Source organism: Squalius cephalus (genome assembly GCF_949319135.1).
Source record: "Squalius cephalus genome assembly, chromosome: 20".
Taxonomy (NCBI): domain Eukaryota; kingdom Metazoa; phylum Chordata; class Actinopteri; order Cypriniformes; family Leuciscidae; genus Squalius; species Squalius cephalus.
The window spans coordinates 20,033,686-20,049,789 of record NC_137141.1 but is presented as its reverse complement, the minus strand read 5'-3'; the positions used below and the strand labels follow the sequence as shown (position 1 = coordinate 20,049,789).

At 36.3% G+C, this 16,104-nt stretch overlaps 1 protein-coding gene across 1 annotated transcript in view; it reads left to right on the top strand.

Annotated features, from left to right (window-relative positions):
- pdzd8 (PDZ domain containing 8) overlaps positions 1-16,104 on the top strand; it is a 45,528-nt gene that overhangs the window by 3,701 nt on the left and 25,723 nt on the right. The window contains exon 2 of the mRNA XM_079852725.1: positions 13,307-13,432. Within this exon, the coding sequence (XP_079708851.1) occupies positions 13,307-13,432 (126 nt within the window). The remainder of the gene's footprint in view (positions 1-13,306; positions 13,433-16,104) is intronic.

Sequence of the window (16,104 nt, the reverse complement as noted above, 5' to 3'; positions counted from 1 at the left end):
TAGTGTGCAGAAAAAGTGTAATAGTGAGCCTACGTTCTGACGTACAACCCAGAAGCGCTGCGCTGTTACGTTACGTGAACTACACAGAAGAACCACACAGAAGAAAATTGATAGTTGAATAAAGTCGTCAGAACTTTTGCTAACTTTCTGGCAAGGTTCTCAAAGTTATGAACAAACATTCTTCCAGTATGTTAATAGAATGTTAATTCAGAGTTATCTGGTCTTTAATAATGTTCTTTAAAAATGTTAGCATAATTTTTATTAATACATCATTCATGTAAAGTTTTTATTTTTCTGAAACATTTTAATTGCACGTTCATCTTTTTAAAAAAAATGTTAATACTTGTTTCATAACCGTCCCAAAAGTAACGTTTGCGAAAAATGGAATGTTCCCTTAACGTTCGGATGATCAAAAAAAGTTCTTAAAATGTTAAAAACATTGACGTTTTGAACGTTCAAAGAATATTCATAAATCACGTTCTGTTATTCAGAAATCCCCTCTGCTATTACCATAAGGACGCGTGCTGCTACAGAACTAAAAGAGTTTTAGTCATCACAACGCACAACCGGCAGCAAACTCTTAACTCTTAACGCTTTACATTACCCAAAGGGAAAGAGCTTCTCAGTGATGCGAGACATTAAAGGTCCCGTTCTTCGTGATCCCATGTTTCAAACTTTAGTTAGTGTGTAATGTTGTTGTTAGAGTATAAATAATATCTGTAAAATTATAAAGCTCAAAGTTCAATGCCAAGCGAGATATTTTATTTAACAGAAGTTGACTACAGTGAACGGCTCGTTTGGACTACATCCCTCTACTTCCTTCTTTAATGACGTCACTAGAACCGTTTTTTGACTAACCTCCGCCCACAGGAATGCTCCCTTAACTCTACCGAAATTCGTTTATGTACTTGCACACTTCTAATAACTTACTGTGTTTACTCAGCTCTTACGGTGATTTTCTGAAGTAAAACTGACGCTTCATCTTTTGTGTGATGTACAATAAACTTTATTAAACTCATCAGTATATGTTTGATCATCATTCAGACAGCAGACTTGTAGGCTATTAATAAATAATGGATACATACAAGCAGATGACATACGTTATAATAACCGTAATTAAACTACTAAACTATACCTGTATCATCTCTATACAGCACTCTGACTCTGTAGGAATTATTGTCCGACTCGAAATGAACACCGTTACTGAGAGTTTCTGATATTATCATCATTCCGTGAGATGAAATTGTCCTGAGAGACTGAGCGCGAGCTCATGAAGCTCCGCCCCCTGTGTCGTCCAGCAGCAGCTCATTTGCATTTAAAGGGCACACACTAAAACAGCGCGTTTTTCTGAGCCCCCAAAAATGACAATTTAAACATGCTGTAAAAAATGATCTGTTGGGTATTTTGAGCTAAAACTTCACATACACACTCTGGGGACATCAGAGACTTATTTTACATCTTGTGAAAAGGGGCATAATACGGGACCTTTAAATGACACACTCATTTTCTCAGTATTGCCGTCTTCCCAAAAGTGGGAATCACTTCTTTTGGTGGTTGAGATGGCAGATATTTTTCCTCTTTAATTCATGCACTAGTCATGTTTTACTGCCTCAGAGTTCAACATTTGCTTTAGGGCTGAGACGAGAAGTACTTACTGTTTAATTTGTCACGTGGGAAGTGACGTTAAGAAGCTGACAATATTCTCTTTTAAACAAGTGTGTGAGTGGGAACTTTGTTTAAAAAGCAGACAGCATGGCCCAGGGACAAAACAAGGGGGCAGGCCACAATCCGTTTCAGTCATCTCTGTGTGGGATGGAAGTGTCACAGATGGAGGAGGTGTTCAGAGCAGGACAAGTGTGTGTGTGTGTGTGTTTGTGGACCAAACTGCTGAAGACTTGGATTTACGTAGCGTGGTTAAAATGCTTTTAATATACTTTGGCAATAGATGTGGGATGAAAAATCAATAGATTTGCTGTCTGTATTTTAGATAACTGTTTTATGCATCACCAGGATGAAGAAACAGTTTGTGTAGTAGATTAGGGAAGTGCTGTTGGTAAAAACATTTTTTTGTGGAATACAGTACATATAATATCACATTTTTTTAAAGTGTTTTTTTTTAATGTTTTTGAACAAAGTCTATTATGATTTAATTATTATTGTGAAATATTACAGTTTAAAATAACTATTTTCTATTTTAATATATTTGCAGCATCATTGCTCCAGTGTTACATGATCCTTCAGAAATAATTATAATATGCTGCTTTGGTGCTCAAGAAACATTTCTTGTTCAACATTATTATCAATGTTGAAAACAGTTTAAATTAATTGTTTTTGGGGATTAACTGATTAATAGTTTTTAGGGGGAAAGGTTTTTTTTCAGGATTTCTTGATAAATCAAAAGTAATATTTTGTAACATAAATGTCTTTATTGTCGCTTATTTAATGCACTCTTGCTAAATAAAAGTACTAATTTCTAACTAAATCTTACTGAATAATACTGACCCAAACATGTATTGTGTGTGTATAAATGTATAAATATTCTTCATTTTTTAACTTTTTCACTTGGGAAAATGGGATTAAAATTATTGATGACTCATCCTGCAGTCTTTATTTTTTCCAGTAAATGTTTTAAACATTTTCTATTAAATAACTAAAATGCAAAGCATGTTCACTAGTGATCTCAGTCTTTTGGAACTCATTGTACATTTTTTGACAAAAATGCTGCATTTGCACTGATTCAGTGCAATATAAAGGGCATTTTGATGCAGGGAAATGCTCTGATTTCCTCAGCAAACACCTTCTGTTATTGTGTAGAGGACGGCCTGATTACGCTGATCCAGCTCCTTTGTCCGAATGTAGATCTTAACAGTCCTCAAAGGCAGTTTTAAAGTGTACTTAATCTGCAGAAGTGCCATGAAAGGTCTGTATATTGGGAGAATGGCAAATGTACAATGTGTATAAAGAATTGAATTGGCTTACTGTAATACTTGAAGTAATAGTCTAAACTAACTATATACATTTTTATAATTAGCTATTTAATGCACAAGAATCCTGTACTTTGTACCCGTAGGGGTATTTATAAAACCCAAAACAGTATGATGTCTTCTCTGGTGCATCCTGGATGGGCTCCATGTCACAGATGGCCAAAACTTGAGACTTCAGAAATGTGCGCTTGTTGTTTATGTGCATGCTTGTTGTTCAAGTGTGTGTGAAGGAATTACTGTTTATCAAAATGTTGAGATGTAATTGTTAGGGTTTTTCCCTCCCCATAATCACCAATTTCGTTATTGCAAATTATTATGAACTATGTTCTCAGATGTTGTAGATGTTTGATATATGGTGCGCATTGTGTGTGTGTGTGCATAAGAATGTATTTTTGCGAACTCAAAGTATTGACCCGGACTGGTCTCCGGTTACCTGCAGTTGATGTCATGTCTGGTGTGTTTGCGTGTCCAGCTGTTATTGATAGGTGTTTAATGACACCTTCTGTTCTCAAAGATGGAGTGACTGACTCTATCTGGGTGTGTTTGGGCCAATTTGGGGGTAATCTGTACAAAAGAGTTACTGATAGGCCCCTATCAGCTGCGTGCCCTTGAGCAAGGCTCGGGACAAATTTTCCTGACTGTGCTTATTTAATGGTCCAGTTCCTCAGAGGCACTAGAGAAACACATTCTCATTAGAGATAGATGGCGTTCAATCCATTCATCCATCCGTGTGACACTGATGGAGTTTGGCTTTTTAAATGCCCTTTGCCAGAGAAACTGTCAACCGCTGCACTCGTTTGAAACTGTCAACTTACAGCTTCTTCCTGTGGAGCACATTCAGCGCAAACAGGAATTGATATCTCTGTCTCATGATTAACTAGTAACCTATATTCAAAGTCAGATGCCATTTTTGTGTTTGCCATCTCCAGATCTGATTGGCTAGCTTTAGTTTTTGTGACTTATGGGTGTTTAATGAAGGTGCAGACAGAGACAATGTTGATATCGTAGCACATTTTACTCATTTTGTAAGATGACCTAGAAAAACTTTTACAATTTAAATCACAAGTACAATTCAAGAATCTTTTATAGGGTTATGTGTTTATATATATATATATATATATATATATATATACACAAACATTTTTGAATATTTTTTTAATCTTTAAAACACCTGAAGCTGATATGACAATACAATTCAATACTACAACAACAACATCATTTTGGCAATAATTTTTTTTACAGATTTTGTTTTAGGCTCCCAGTAGTATCATGTTAAGTAGATATCCACGAGAAAAGCTATACGTTCTGCTCCGTTTTCTGAGTTTTGTCTGTGAAATTACCACAACTTACTCTATAATGTGGTTTAATCTTTTTCGGCATGTACAATATTAAAAAATTATTCATATCGTGATATAAGATTTCGGTCATATGTATGCTCAACGGCTACAGAATACCCATAATGCACTGAGAATCGTGCGCCAAATCTGACCCGCGTCTGACCCGCTGGTCAATGTGGCTACAGCGTAATCTCATACAGGTATAAATTCCTTTTTAATTGATTATTAAATTGTTTAATTAAGGTTTATACATAGTTTCAGTGACAAAGTTCAAGATCAATCTTTTCATCTTACTACTAGCTGCCTATTTGCTTAGTTTCAATTAATTATTAAACAGCAACCACAAACTATACAAAAGCAGTAGGCCTACTGACACAGTCTGTGTCCGAATTCGCACACTTGTTTTCATTCACTCCCTCAAGTGAACTTTTAGTGGACTAATGTAGGGAATAGTGAATGAGGGTACAGGGGGCGATTTCGGACACAGTCCTGAGCCCTAGTTTCCTCATGTGTGCAGTCGTGTGTGTAATGTGGTTATGTTTAATGTTCTTAGTATTTTAGTTCTATTACTATTTTGCTGCGAGTATATCCTATCTCATCTTTTTTTTGCAACCCAAGTGTGACAATCTCTCAGTGACTCAGTTCTACATTCGTCATCTGACTTTGCAATGCGCATTGCGGCCGTCTCAGATCATCAGCTGTGATTGACTTGACCATGATGGATACTCGTACCTCATTCTCTCTCTTCTTTCCTGCTAACCATGTATCTAAAGCCCACTTATATAAGTGCTCTTCAGAAAACATCTGTTGTGCTTCCGTGTGTAGTACACAAACGTTATTTTACATCCCCCTCTCACGATATGCATCTCTCTCTCTCATTTTTCTCTCTGTAGACTTAGAGTAAGCCTCAGCAGTGAATTTAAAATAACAGTAACCTGTCCCAAGCCAGATGGCACCATGACGTCTTAATGCACCTCTTCGATCATTCTATCCATGTTTCATCTGACCACTGAGTGATTAGACCTCATATCTCAAAGTGTAAACTTGGAGGCAAAGAGCTTCAGTGTACATTGGCAAATTCAGTCAGGCCAAAGTTCAGCTGAAATGAAATCCCTTTATCATTTTGGTAATCACTGTTATTTGATTACATCGCAAACCCCTGGGAAAGCACAAACATTACCAAGCACATTTTCCAGTCATGTTAATGCAAGCAGCTGCTGTTTTGACCCCTTTACTAAGGGATGAAAATGATCTGTTCTACATAAATCAGGTTTGCACGATATTAAAATTCTAGCTTATGCAGATAACCTGATAATTATTTTAAAATTAATGACTGATAATCAACAAATGGCCTATATTTAAGCTCTATACTATTTTGTCTGGAAGACACGAAAGATTATTTACGAAAGATTATTATTTGATAGTGTTATTACATTATTAATGATTATAAAAAAGTAACTATCTAAAGGTAAAAATAGCAAGTAAAAATAAATTAAAAACATTAATACTGGTCAAAAAAACTTAATATGGTACATATATTGTGCATTGATAATGTAAATGAGATTTTATGACTCAATTGCCCACTCTTTATAACAATTATATCAAATGAAATACTCATCATACTTTTCCTCTGCAGTGCTTACATGTTTACATGTGCAGTGTGAAACGGGAACAAATTTTTTTTTTTTTTTTTTTTGTGTGCAGTTTTCAGAACACACCATAAGCTCCTGGCACTCTCTCTTACCCGATTGGCAAAGTCATACATTTCTTCCTGCTGCATATAAAAGCAAAGCTGATTTGGTTTGTCCTCTGTGACCTGGCTGTGGTGTATATGAGGTATTTAGAGAGGTGCTGGTGATATGAGTGGGTTTTAATCCGGTCAACAACACATTCTCAGTAAAAGACACAGCAGGTGTGTTTGTGTGGCTTACATAAACTTTTATTACACGCATATCTCACCATATAACTATCATGCATGTTTTTATTCCACTGATAACTGTTAGATGCTGATTAATATATGTATGTGGACTAAAAAACCTAATTGGTTGACACTTACTTTAATGGTCTATCGAAAAATGTATAATTTATTTATGCATTTAATTATGCAGTATTTGTGTATTGTAAAATTATTGAAGACAGTCATATGCTTATATAAATACTATACTACTGGAAGAGTTTGAGGTGTGTGTGCGGGTATCTGCGTGCGCCTGTTTTATATGTGCGTGTGAGTTTGTAGTTTGTCTCATTGCAAACCAACAAATTTCCTGTGGTTTCTGAAAGATTTTGCAGATATAGCAGAAATCTGAAATCTGTTGGTTGTCTTCAAATGAGAAAATGTTTTTTAAACTGCTTACACTTAACGCCTCAGGAGTGCAGAGGAAGATAGATGGTGATAAGCAGGACAAGGCCTTCACAGTCAATAGTCGTTTGCTGGCTTTTTTCCCTTGGAGGTGATTACAGCAAGTATTCTTGCAGTGCTGCTGGAAGCCCTTTAAAGCTACACTGTGTAGGCTTTTCTCCCATCTAGCGGTGAAATTGTTTATGACTACCAACTGAATATTACTTTCTAGCCCCTCCCATTCCGAGGGTTTTTTAACTTATTTCAAATCTGCCGCCAGTCGTGAGTAATCTCCCCCTCGCAATTACGTCACGGTGCCACTGAGTGTCAAAACGCGAAAGGCGAATCTTGAATTTCCAGGTATGTCCCTCTTTGGCTGATGTATTTTCAAGATGGAGGCGCAACATGGCTGCCGCCATTCGAGTGACTCGCTCGTATGTATTCTAAATGGTAGATTCTACGCTTACGAGAATACTTGATTAGTTGATTAGTTGGTAGAGGTAATTACACATTAATGAGCACATATGATTTTGAAAGAACAGTGTTTTTTGCTAAGAATCAACTTAAAAAATGACACAGTGTAGCTTTAAGGTACTTTAGACAGCGAAGCATTTCACCATACAGGTTAAGTGTTCTTCGTTTTAGTTCATCGCTTCTGTATGCTGTAGTGAAAAGTACATAGGGTGCTATTTTAAAGATGTCACATTGATAAAAGTTTCCTCAGTTACTCACCCTCGTGTTGTTCCAGACCTGTATGTTTTTCTTCGCTTGATGAACCCAAAAGGATATATACTCAGCAAAAAAAAAGAAACGTTCTCCCACTTTCAACTAGGGCTGGGTATCGAGTTTGATACTTTTTAGGCACCCGACCAAATTGCCTTGATACCATCGAGTATCAAAAAATGTCTTGTCGTTCGGTACCAAATTTCGGTACTTGAGGGGTTAATCTTGTCAACATCAGTGAAACAATAAGCATGCAGCCTGTATGATGTTCCCAAATCAAGTGCTGGTGATTGGCTGTGGCAAAGCATCAAGGAAAAACACTAGTTTACAGCGGCTTGATGGTAACAATCTTGGGCAGGAACATGCGTCTTTTATTCATCGGCGTAATTTGAAACATGCAAGTAGTAGCTTAAGGTTAACCACTTACATGGCTGCTCGCTCTTATATTAATGCTTACTAGATAAATATGTGCGTTAGGGACACATCCTAGTGTTCGTGCAGACTGTGGAGTATGGAAGCTAAATTGGTACAGCGACATGTTTAACATGTGCATTTCTCTATATAGGCGCATCCACTATACTACAAAGATGAGAGTCAGCATTGTCAACTTCATGTTTGCCGCCAACATTGACTCAGAAAGCACTAGTAAATTATTAAAATGTTTAGACTATTTCCGACACATTAATCATTACTTTTGCCAGTGCGATGCTGCAAGCTTTATGCATATATTTTCGGTATATTTTCAAAGGCTCATTATTATTGTTTAGGATTTCTCTGTAATGTAGAAATATGGTAGCAATGTTATATATTGTATTCTTTCTCAGCCCTGAAACACGTACCATTTTTTTTTTCCTACTAGTCGACAAGAAAGATCTTGCGTCGGGAGCAGCCCTAGATTTCACAAAATTATCTTTAAAATACAGTATCCTGAAAAAGGATGTTTCTTTTTTTGCAGAGTATATTTTAAAGAATGTTTAAGCTGCTCTTTTCCATACAAGTTTAAAGTACAAAAATTACTGAAATAGAAATAAAAAATTACTAAAGCACATAAAAAACAGTAGGCTACTAAAACTAAAACTAAAATGAAAACTGAAAATATAATTGTAAATGCAAATTCAGAATATTAATAAATGCATAATAGTATAAAAAGAAAATACTACAGTAACATTTGATAGGCTGTGTCAAGATGTATCACCCCAAGATTGACATGAATTTTGCCAAAACATCATTGGTTGTTAAATGTCTCATAACTGATTGTGATGGACTAAATCTGAACATGCAAAAGTGTGAATGAGATTTCAGAATAAATGATGACAGAATTTTCATTTTGGGTTGCATTACACTTGGTGTCTTTCTTGACCAAAAAAAAAAAAAAAAAAAAAATTAGTTTGAGTTATTTCCCCATTCTGCATTTCCTTTAGCTACCAACACCATGAACCATAGTGACTGCTTTACTCATTGACCAGAACAGTAGATTGACAAAGTAAATAGAAAGACAGTAGTCTAGCAATATGCTAGTGTAAGTCAAGTAAACCTGTCATTCTTTACCTAACGCATGCAGTAATTGTATATTCTTTATCAGGTAATTGCTGTTGTTAATATACACCAGTGTATGTGTGTGCATGCAACTGCTTACAGTTGGCTTAGACGTCCAGCTCCAGACTTTATTGTGTGTGTGTGTGTGTGTGTGTGTGTGTGTGTGTGTGTGTGTATGAGGTGAGAGTGTTGTATTTTTAATGCCGCAGGCTGGCTATGTTCCTGTAACAGTGTTGGTGGTAAGTGATAGGGCTGCGCTTCGTGCCCTGTGTGTGCTCTGAAACAAACTGAAGTCATGTCCTGCAATTAAGCAGCTGGGAAATGGAGAGGGAGCATGGGGCGCTATGAGAGTGTTACCATACCAGGATGTTGTTCTTAGAATTTTGCATCATGAGGTATTTGAACAGGAAGTAGAATTACTGAATTTGTCATACAACAATTTGGACCACGTTTACACCAGTTTTATATACATTTTGTATGTATGTCAGTATGTCTGTTTAGCATTATTTTGTATTACTTTAATTTAAACTTTATTTTAATAAAATAAAATACTTTAAGTTACAGATATAAATCTTTAAAGCAGCAGGGTTAGAGTTGTCACAGAATTGCCATTTAGGTAGTTTTAGGCAGTGTTGGGGAAAGTTACTTTGAAAAGTAATGCATTACAATATAGCGTTACTCCCATAAAAAGTAACTGAGTTATTTTTTTTAAAGAAAAGTTACGTTACTTTTGCATTACTTTTTTTCCACCTGGGCTGGGCTTGTTTTTTTATAACAAAAAAGTTCTAATTTTGGGCAAATGTAAGGACCCTTTCACACCAAAAGTGAAATAATAACCCTCAGGCTGAAGGAAATGCAGATTTACTCCTGTACAGTAGAGGCCGCCGCTCAAGCAAACCTTTCAGCTGTGCTGATATTTTGGATAACAGAAGAAAGTTTAACAATTACTTTACCAATAAATGAAATGCATGCTAGTGTCTTCCATAGAGGCTGCTTCATATGTTGTTGATGTATGTGACGTCGTGCCGTAATGCAAGTCATGATTCTTGCGAGATTTGTCGGGGCGCCACCTCTCAAACTTGCATTGCTGGTTTGCCTGCTCATATTACAATAACCATCATGTTTACACACGCCTCTGCACTTAGATTTAGAGGACAAGAGAGCTGTCAGTCAATAAATGGGAAAACAAAGTAACTTGCGTTACTTATTTGAAAAAGTAACTCAGGTATTTTGTTGTAAATTTTAAAAGTAATCTGTTACTTTACTAGTTACTTGAAAAAGTAATCTGTTTACGTAACTCAAGTTATTTGTAATGAGTCACCCCCAACACTGGTTTTAGGTGTTTCAACAGGGAAATCCAATAGGTACTAATACATCTCAGGCATTGAATTAGATGAAGACTTAGGAAACATTCTCAAAATGTAGTCTTTTAAATCCTCTCTCATTGGCCGTTTCTTAAAATTAGTTCTTAAGCAATATTGCGTCCTTTTGTCATCAACCGTCGAAGTTTAATTCCAATTCTCAAGAACGCAATTACAGAGGATGCATGAAAGTAGCATGATGTGTTCTTGATATCGAGGATGCATCGAATGTTAGAAATCGTTAGAAATCACAGAAGACGCTTCGGGCGGTCGACGTACGGAAGCCTGTTAGCTTTAAACCTCTCATTCTCACTTAAGACATTCCATCCAGCTGCAAGCTCACGTGATGAAGACTTGGAGAAAGCCTGCGGTATTTTTATTGGCATATTAAAAAGAATCTTAACATTGATAAAAATAAGTAATTAAACATACTAATGTTCACAAATACTCATGGTTAATTAAAATTATATCAATTACTATGAAAATAATATGTAGCCTATACTAATATGAAATAACTGTTTTAATAGGTTGTGACATTTGTGATGTTATGTTGTATTTATTGTGCATTGGACTCTACTTATAATATGTTGGCACGGTCAGTTGAGCAACAAGATTGCAGCACATCTCAATTCTCACAAGACGCGTTCTGTGTCCTTGCGTCCTTCCGAACTTATTCTTTCAAGGTCGCCTGGCAAGACCGGTCTCCAAGAGAACGCAAGTCCATTATTTGCTTTCTTGGAATTGAGAAACAGCCATTGTCTTGCAGGCATTTATCTAATGTTGTCATTTTCTCTCTTACGTTCTCTCTCAAGCTGGAATGTTTCAAACTGTACTCAGAGATCTCTATTTAATGTTTTCTTTATTCCCTGTTGTACAGATGGCTATAGAGAGAAGACTGATGAGAAGTATGGCATGAAGAGACAGAATTTAAAAGAAACTGAGCCACGCAAACACAAAAACGTTGCCTCTGTCCATGCTGCTATTTTTAGCATGAAAGATATCAGTAGTACTGATATTGATTGGATCTATTAAATGCTGAGACATGCATGTATACAGGCTTTGTTTTCAGGGCGGATGGTGTTTTTGATCGTGACTTTTATCCACAAAGCATTATATCCATGTGACTGCACTTGGTCATGCCTTAATCTCAGGATTTTGGCTGTGAAAGCCTTATCAGCATTTACATTAGAGAAGTTAATGAAATTGCCTTTTGTCTATTCGTGCGGTTTAGAGGAGCGGTTCATTTCACTTTCACCTCCTGTTTTCAGGGACATAATAACTTCTTCATAACAACTTCAAATTTTTAGATATCAGTGGTTTGTGTTTGTTTATAATATAAATGTTAAAGTCGGCATGAAATGGAAGATGCGATAGTCTTTTCTTCCATATTGTAATATATATCAAAGTAAAACGGCTTCTCAAACAAGCCAAAATGTAGGACGGGACTTGATTTTGTCCATTGGGAATTGATCGAATCATTTGGATTGTTGTGGTTTGCTGTTGTTGTGATCTCATGTGAGTGATAGGTTGTCCCGCCCTTACGCCAGTAAAAACGTCATCAGAGGAGAGGAGAGGAGATGTGGGACAGGAAGTTATTTTGATTAAAGGCTATGAGGGCATTTTAATAATAATAAAAAATGTTGTGCACGGATGAATTATTTATAACAAACACCGCAATATTATATAAAACTGTCATTACATCCTTTACAATAATTGATTTATTTGTAATATTTTGTACCTCACAAGGGGAAAGCGGAGTGCTTTGTCTATGGAGAGAGAAAGCCACTTCCTGTTTTAGGAACACTAATCTCTCTCCGGTTATTATTAGCACTAAAGAGTCTTGAAATAGCAGAGCCGCTCTCCTCAGGGGAATGCTAGAAAACTGCATGAGGGATCACTCTGTTTTTAAAGTTAACTATATTCAATCTGGTTTCACTGCCAATTTTGGTCGAACACATGATTGACCTTTTTTTTCAGAGTTTTCATTGTGAAACAAATACTAACTCATTGTTTATTTGTGTATAAAATGATGCAAAAGTGTGTAAAACCTCCAGCAATGAGTGGTCTTTAAGAAAGAACACTCTCCCATTACTAAAAAAATTCAGTTCAATACTTGTTTTTCTAAATTAATATGTGGGAAACTATAAAAAAAAAACATCTTAATCCATGCTTGAGTGAGTAGATAATTTAAGAGGAGGAAGCTCCAGATGTTTTTTTTTTTCTTCTCCCTGTTGATTTTCTGATCCTTTTCTCTTCATTTCACCTTTTTTGGGGTGGGATAAAAGTAATCACAAAGTAATTTATTAAGAATATTTTGTCAATTGTGGTGTGAAGGGATTCCATGAATATGGCACAATTTATTATTTTTTTATTTATTTTTTTTCTGAGGTGGTTAACCTTCAGAAACCTCTGTTTTTGTTCATTTAATATGATAATCAGATTATCATGCTAGGTTAATGTTATGTTGGATAAGATTGTACTAGTTTTCACAACAAAAAACATAGGATTTGTGCCTCTAATGCTTTATAAAAACATTGGACGCTAATGAATTCATTCCCAGCTAATGAGTAGTAGCTGTGACGAGACCTCGAGCAAAGGCATAAGGGTTCATTTCACCTTGATGTAGTCTGACAATTAACATCATAGTTTTTACTTTTAGTTTTGCTTGAATGCATAGGCTACCTGTCTAATGATTTGCATAATTTGAAAGGACCTAAAAATCCTTGCAGCAGTATTTAACTGAACCTGTTCTTCTGCTCTTTACACACGGTCTGTTCTGAGCCCCTGAAGTGTTCTGTGTGGAAGGACAAAAGAAATGCTTGTTTTCCCTGTAAGGGCTGGGTGAATGGGTTACACACACCCAAAATAACCGTTGACTTGGCAAACGTTTCCTGTTGACCTCACTATTCGTATATAGTATATATTACTATTGTGGAATAATGAACATACAGTAATATGTGAAAAGCATTATTTATGCAAAGGCTGATTGTTGATTGTCTAATTATTTTGTCTGTTTTTGATTGACAGGTACAAGCCCTTTTTTCCTTTCCAAGTGCAGCCACCGTTAGCGTCATCATGTGACCTGGACATCTCCATCCGAGACACACTATTGGTGGAGGGGCGTCTACGTGTCACTCTTGTTGAATGTAGCAGGTAGGGCAGAGACCTGTTGCTGTGTTTGACACAATCAACATTCACCTTTTAATATTTTTTTATTTTGTTCCTTTTTAAAAACAAAATAAAACATGAGGTGTTAGGATGCACACTTTACTAGGTAAAAATAGGGATGCGTTATCAAAATTCTGGCCAGTGCAAGCAGATAATTATTTTCATGTTGTGGCCGATATTCAAATTCATATTGAATTTGAATTTGATATCACACATTATAGTGTTTAAATAATATTACAAATAAACTCTAAAAAATAAAGTCAATGCTACAAGTGAATTTAGGACATTAGGACGCGCTAAGTTTCACGCTGAGTGATTCCCAGTGAAATACTGGCATAAAATTAGCTTGACACTGCATATTCGATTTGCATATTTAGGGACCATCTCTAAATTGCCGTCTTCTAGCATTTGAAGAGAATGACTTACAGTCATAAAACCAACTGTAAATTGTTCATGTAGGTGTCAGGCATGATGCACACTTTTTAGAGAGGCCTAGTTGATATTAAAATAAATATGAGATCATGCGGTAGGCTTACTAAAAAAATAGCAATATTTATACATGATTTGACAGTTTATTTTATTAAATATCAAAAATCTAATAGGTGTGCATCATGCCTAGCAAGCGCCTACATGAACACTTTACAGTTGGTTTTATGACTGTAAGTCATTCTTCTTCAAATGCTAGAAGTTAGAAACGTGTAGCAATGTCGTATGTAACTTTAGAGACGGTCCCTAAATGTGCGAATATGAATATGCAGTGTCAAGCTAATTTTATGCCAGTATTTCACTTGGAATCGCTCAGCGTGAAACTTTGCGCGTTACGTTCATTTTCTGAGTCCACTTGCCTGTTCCTATATCTAGTAGCCTATAGCCTACATCCCCAATAAGGTGGGAGTTTGGTCTTTTTTTATTACTGTATTAGTCAAGTTAAGTGTCCTGACCACAGGGGAATCCTGGAGAATGACTATTGAGGGAATCCCCGCACATCACTGCAATATAAAGTTAAGAAAACTAAACAACCGAGAGAAATATTTTTCTACTACCTCAGATTTAACGTTTTATCTGTACATCAGCATCGGGGAATAATATTATAATCTCATTCACGGTAGAGAAAGCTGCTTACATGTGCAAAACTAATTTATATATACTGGCCCTGATCATCATCACAAATACTTACCACTTGCTCCATTTTTGTAAATCCGTTTTTATGAATGAATGAGTCTCTCACACCCGTTGCTGTAGTTTTCTTCGTCAACAGCCGCTTGTACCCCCTGCTGGTGAGGACGACTAACTGCTATGGAGATTATCAATCGGCAATCTACTGCTATTCCTGCCGTTCCCGGATGTCAAATGTTGAATTTTCTGTCGAATTTGAACCACTGAATTTGTGGAAGCGAAATAAAATGGACCGAAAATTGCCTGTCGAATATTATAGGTTGTATTTTTAAACAGAATGAATATTTTGGAAGTGAAATATGAAAGGTGAACATGGATTATTGAATTTTTATTAATTAAAACGTGTGTGAAATGTTTTGAATTGAAATATTCACAGCCTAAATATATAACCATGTTGAATTTCAGCCCATAAAAATGCAAGCAGGGTTAAAGGAGAACTCCGGTCAATTTTAACATTGAGCTCATTTTTTTGTACATTTGGAGTGCTGTCAATCCAGAGAACAACGACAAAAATCGGTGTTGCCTACACCGAGTTATCCTCTTTTTAAAATTTGCACCCTGTTGACTTCAATGGGGCAAGTTTTAAACCTGCTTTTAGCCTCTTAACATCCTTGATGTGTCATTACAAGTGCACAGCCATGTGAGTGATTCCTTCGGAGTGAACACGGGTCAGTCTGACTGCAGTAGATGTGAAAGATATGAATAAAAATGATGTTATTTCAGCCAGCGCACATACCTGTATTTACATCCTGTTTTCGGTCGAAGTCCATAGTAATCGATTGTCGAGTTCACGCGCATGATCATAGGTACTAAACCAATGCGCGTGAACTCGACAATCGATTACTATGGACTTTGACCGAAAACAGGATGTAAATACAGGTATGTGCGCTGGCTGAAATAACATCATTTTTATTCATATCTTTCACATCTACTGCAGTCAGATTGACCCGTGTTCACTCCGAAGGAATCACTCACATGACCTGTGCACTTGTAATGACGCATCAAGGATGTTAAGAGGATAAAAGCAGGTTTAAAACTTGCCCCATTGAAGTCAACAGGGTGCAAATTTTAAAAAGAGGATAACACGGTGTAGGCAACACCGATTTTTGTCGTTGTTCTCTGTATTGACAGCACTCCAAATGTACAAAAAAATGAGCTCAGTGTTAAAATTGACCGGAGTTCTCCTTTAATGCAATGCATATTTTTCAAGTAGTGCAATTCAACAAGCTTTTTAGTTTCAAAAACATTTGTCATTATTTTACTTCCATAGTTCTTCCTATCAGAAGTAGTGTGAGCACTTGAAGTACGTCAGAAATAGAATGGGGCATCAGTTTACAGTCGGGAATTTGTTGTGTTGCATTGCACCGCATCAAGTGTAGACTGTATAATGGGTTCTATTTGTTTTTGTGGCGCCGCTCGTGTTTGGTGTAGTAGACAGTTCTAGCTTCTGTTCTGTTGCTGTGTGCTTATACACTTGCCAT